General features: G+C 37.5%; 2 protein-coding genes across 4 annotated transcripts in view; both read right to left on the bottom strand.

The window, feature by feature from the left end:
* The window catches only part of fitm1 (fat storage inducing transmembrane protein 1), a 3483-nt gene extending 2757 nt beyond the window's left edge, over positions 1-726 (bottom strand). Inside the window, exon 1 of the mRNA XM_016535086.1 lies at positions 94-726. Within this exon, the coding sequence (XP_016390572.1) occupies positions 94-359 (266 nt within the window). The 5' untranslated portion in view covers positions 360-726. The remainder of the gene's footprint in view (positions 1-93) is intronic.
* Positions 727-2332: 1606 nt separating this feature from the next.
* The window catches only part of LOC107725715 (DDB1- and CUL4-associated factor 11-like), a 16044-nt gene continuing 14127 nt past the window's right edge, over positions 2333-4249 (bottom strand). For all 3 annotated transcript variants that reach the window (XM_016535094.1, XM_016535091.1, XM_016535092.1), the window contains one exon: positions 2333-2506. In XM_016535094.1, the coding sequence (XP_016390580.1) occupies positions 2399-2506 (108 nt within the window). In that variant the 3' untranslated portion in view covers positions 2333-2398. The remainder of the gene's footprint in view (positions 2507-4249) is intronic.

Raw genomic sequence — 4249 nt, 5'->3', positions numbered from 1 at the left:
TATATATATGGAAATGAGAAGATCAGCTTCACACTCAAAAACCGTGACGAGGTAATTCTAGTAATTCTAAAGTTAACTAGAATAAGATCTTGCCTGTACAGGTAGTGATCCTTGTTGCCAAATATGCTGTACTTGGAGACCCAGAGACTCAGAGCAGGTCCAAACACCACCAGCACAGAGAGAAGGAAGTGAAAATGCTGTCGAAATAAGAAATGAGCCAGTAGTCCAGCTGTGAGATCAGTAAACTGCTCCAGAGCCCATTGCAGAAGCTTGTTGACAGAGTTATGGATCTTATAAAGTATCTCCTTTAGTCCACAAAGATCCATCTTGGTTTGCTGAGGGCAGAACTTCCACTGCATGCTCAACAGATCGACTAACAGCACAAACTGAGACAAGGACAGAAATGAGATTGTTCTACCATCTGTCCGCAGGGTTATTAGCTTCCCTTTTGTTTTCACAGTTGAGTTCAACCTGCTGGTTTATATCACACTTCTCATCATGTACCCTCTCACTCACACACACTCACGGTCCTGACAACATTTTGCTCCTTAACAGCTCCAAACATTCCCATCTTATCAGTTTGCTCTGTGTGTGTGTGTAATATAAAGCAGTGCAGCAACATTCCCTTTGTGGTTTCAACTGTATTTAGCATCTGTATCTGTAGTATGGATTAAAATAAACTTTGGCTTTGGAAAAAAGGTCAAACAAAACACACACACACAAAACAACAGATATAAAACTTACAATTTAATCTAGTGCATGTATTGTGTTTCTTCTGAACACTTTTGTTATTGTAAGGTTGACTCATTTGACTCTATTCGCTATAAACTATAAACTAATATAAACAGATAACTGGTAACTATATGATTATTGTAATAAATGTGTTCATTCAAGGTGTTTCCCCACTATTTATTGTTATTTACAGTACTGTTCAAAAGTTTGGCAGTAAATTTTTTTTATTGTTTTTTGAAAAATGTCTCTTATGCTCACCAAGGCTGCATTTCTTTGATTAAATAATACAGTAAAAACAGTAATATTATGAACTATATACAGTATATATATATATATATATATATATATATATATATAAACTAAATCGGCTGTTTTCTATTTTAATATATTTGAAATGGTAAAGCTGAATACATGATCCTTCAGACATGATTCTAATATGCTAATATGGAGAAACATTTCTTATCATAATAAGAAAAAAAATCTTTATAACATTATAAATGTCTTTACTGTCATTTTTGATCAATTTAATGTAATTTTAATTGCTGAATAGAAGTATTAATTTCCTTAAAAAAATATCTTACTGAGCCCACAATTTTGAATAGTAATGCATATGTTGACCACATTTTTTTTTCTTCACAGGTTAGAAAAGACCATGTTCTCCTCTTTAGCTTTACCTACTATCATTACAATATAGCAAATATACAGTACACACTTGTCCAGACTATATGAGACACTGTCACTGTCAATGGGAGTAACGAAATTCTGACCTTGTCTTAAATAGTTTGAAAAATTATTTTGAATGCATGTAGCACATACAAATTGTCTTACAATGCAAAATAACTGTATTGCTTTACAGCTGGCTGAAATATTTGATACGATTTATAGTCCAAACAAAGTTGTGCGCATGAGTTTAATTATTCTTGTAAAACAATTTTGTGAGTGTTCCAATGAATTTGAAATGCACTTAAATCATACACAAATCAAACCTTTATGTCAACAGAAACATATTTGCACACATTCTCACACACATACGCATGAAGAATCTCACTCCCGTACCCATAAACCCACAACTATGTCTCCACACACGCATTTTTAACACACATTCCGTTTTGACAGAAAATATTATTTTACATTGAACTACAAAATCAAATCCTGAACATTAATAGCAATAAAATATCTTACAATATTTAGAATTATTCCCAGAATTCTTTGCACTTTGAGAGACATGTCCATTATGTGTAAAATATTTTTTTATATTTCATTATGCAAGTATTGCTTTTTGTGGTTAAAGCAACAGTTACCATACAGTAATCTTTCAAGCAAAGCAGTTGTGTTGTGCCCGTCTGAAATCATGCGTTCTTTATATTGGTGAAATTCACTCAAAGTCTTTCACTTAGGCTTAAACCTGCGCTTAAATCTCTGAGCTGAAAGAGAGGCGTAAAAGAGAAATCACAGCACGCCCTGTGTCCATTAACTAAATGTCAATGATCCTTTTAGCTTAAACATATTTGTATCATCTTTTTGTGCCGGTAATGTGAAATCAAACAAAAACCTGAAGACCCTGCCTAACACTACATCAACATGATTTCACAAAATTTTTTCAGTTTCTCTTTATTCCTCCTCCATCCCATTCCTGCTACGATGGCACCATCTACCTCTGACATCATCAATAACGTTTGGTTTTCGTCTCCAGCATATCCACGTTCATCCTCTCTCGGTCGTTGTCCAGAGGGTGGTTCTGCGTGTGTTCCCACCGACGTATGGCACCATCCCACTGAGCGAACGTGACAAGAGAAGGAAAAAGAGACAATGAGTTCAAAGAAGTGTCATGGTCATTGGGCCCTATCATACACTCGGCGCAATGCGGCGCCAGGCGCGACGCAAGCGTTTTTTATGTTAGTTTCAGCCCGGCGCAGTTTATCATTTTCACGTCTTGTGGCACGTTGTTTAAATAGCAAATGCATTTGTGCCCATTTGTGCACCTATGGGTGTGCTGGTCTGAAAAGGCGCAGTGTTGACGCGCTGCTATTTTCAGGCAACTGAAAACCTGAAACCTGGAACCAACTGAAACCTGGTCTAAAGTCAATGGCGCAATATTTTTTTTGTCATTTAAAGAGCGCGTTAGTAATATGCGCCTATAGGCGGGTGAACAACGTGCGTACACTCTGCTTATTACCCACACGGACACGCAGCAGCACACAAACATGTCAAATATTAAAAATGAAAGGATTACAATTTAAAAGATTATTATTGTGCCCCGTAGATGGTTACTCTCTGGAGAAGCATTCAGTCTTTGCTCTTGCAAATTCCGCCATGTAGATAGTGAATCCACCAGGGCGCGAGCACAACTGGCTTTTAAAGGGAATGGTAGATGAGACTCTGATTGGTTTATTGCACGTTATGCCCAAAACACACCCATTACTCATTAAGAGAATAGGGACAACCCTTTTAGACCATGCGCCGGGTGCGCTGACCATTTTTCCCGTCGTTAAACTAGCAAAAGTGGATTCGGACACACCCTAAGTGCACTTGCGCCATGTGCTTTAGACCATGTGCTTAGATAATTAAAATAGGGCCCTTAGTGTTAAAGTTATGTTTTTTAATTTCTAGTTCTTAGTCCTGGGTCAAATGTCCTTTTTAGTTTTCATCATATTAGTCAACCTACACTGTTTTAGTTGGCTAAAAGGCTGGAAATTTTAGTCTAGTTTTAGTCAATGAAATCTTATGAAACTTATATTTCAGTAATGCTGCATAATGATTAAACCAATAATCACAATCATTTTGCTAAAAATTATAATCATGATTTTATAATGTAGAGAGTATGTAAATGAACATACTCTACATTATGAAAACTAGTAAACTCAAAAGCCTCTCAGCCTAGAGCAATGAGCGCGCCTGGCAACCGAATGTTGCCGCAGGTGCAGTTCACAGAGCAGTATATATACCACCGGAGCACTTACTTTCAGTCAGTAGAGCTTTCGCTGTCAGAATAGGAAAAGCTGCCGATTTATCGAAGTTTGATAAAGAAACAGTTTTACCGTTTACTGCACGTTGTTATTCTTCTCGTTATTTACCTATAGCAGCTAATGAACCGGAAGTCTCGCCAATAGGCTTACTTCCGCGTTGAAGAAAACGGTGGATAGGCGGGTGAACAACGTGCGTACACTCTGCTTATTACCCACACGGACACGCAGCAGCACACAAACATGTCAAATATTAAAAATGAAAGGATTACAATTTAAAAGATTATTATTGTGCCCCGTAGATGGTTACTCTCTGGAGAAGCATTCAGTCTTTGCTCTTGCAAATTCCGCCATGTAGATAGTGAATCCACCAGGGCGCGAGCACAACTGGCTTTTAAAGGGAATGGTAGATGAGACTCTGATTGGTTTATTGCACGTTATGCCCAAAACACACCCATTACTCATTAAGAGAATAGGGACAACCCTTTTAGACCATGCGCCGGGTGCGCTGACCATTTTTCCCGTCGTTAAACTAGCAAAAGTGGATTCGGACA

Source organism: Sinocyclocheilus rhinocerous, unplaced genomic scaffold (genome assembly GCF_001515625.1).
Source record: "Sinocyclocheilus rhinocerous isolate Xijiao unplaced genomic scaffold, SAMN03320098_v1.1 scaffold1327, whole genome shotgun sequence".
In the NCBI taxonomy this organism is placed as follows: domain Eukaryota; kingdom Metazoa; phylum Chordata; class Actinopteri; order Cypriniformes; family Cyprinidae; genus Sinocyclocheilus; species Sinocyclocheilus rhinocerous.
The sequence above is the reverse complement of the archived record's forward strand: the minus strand, read 5'-3'. Positions and strand labels throughout refer to the sequence as shown.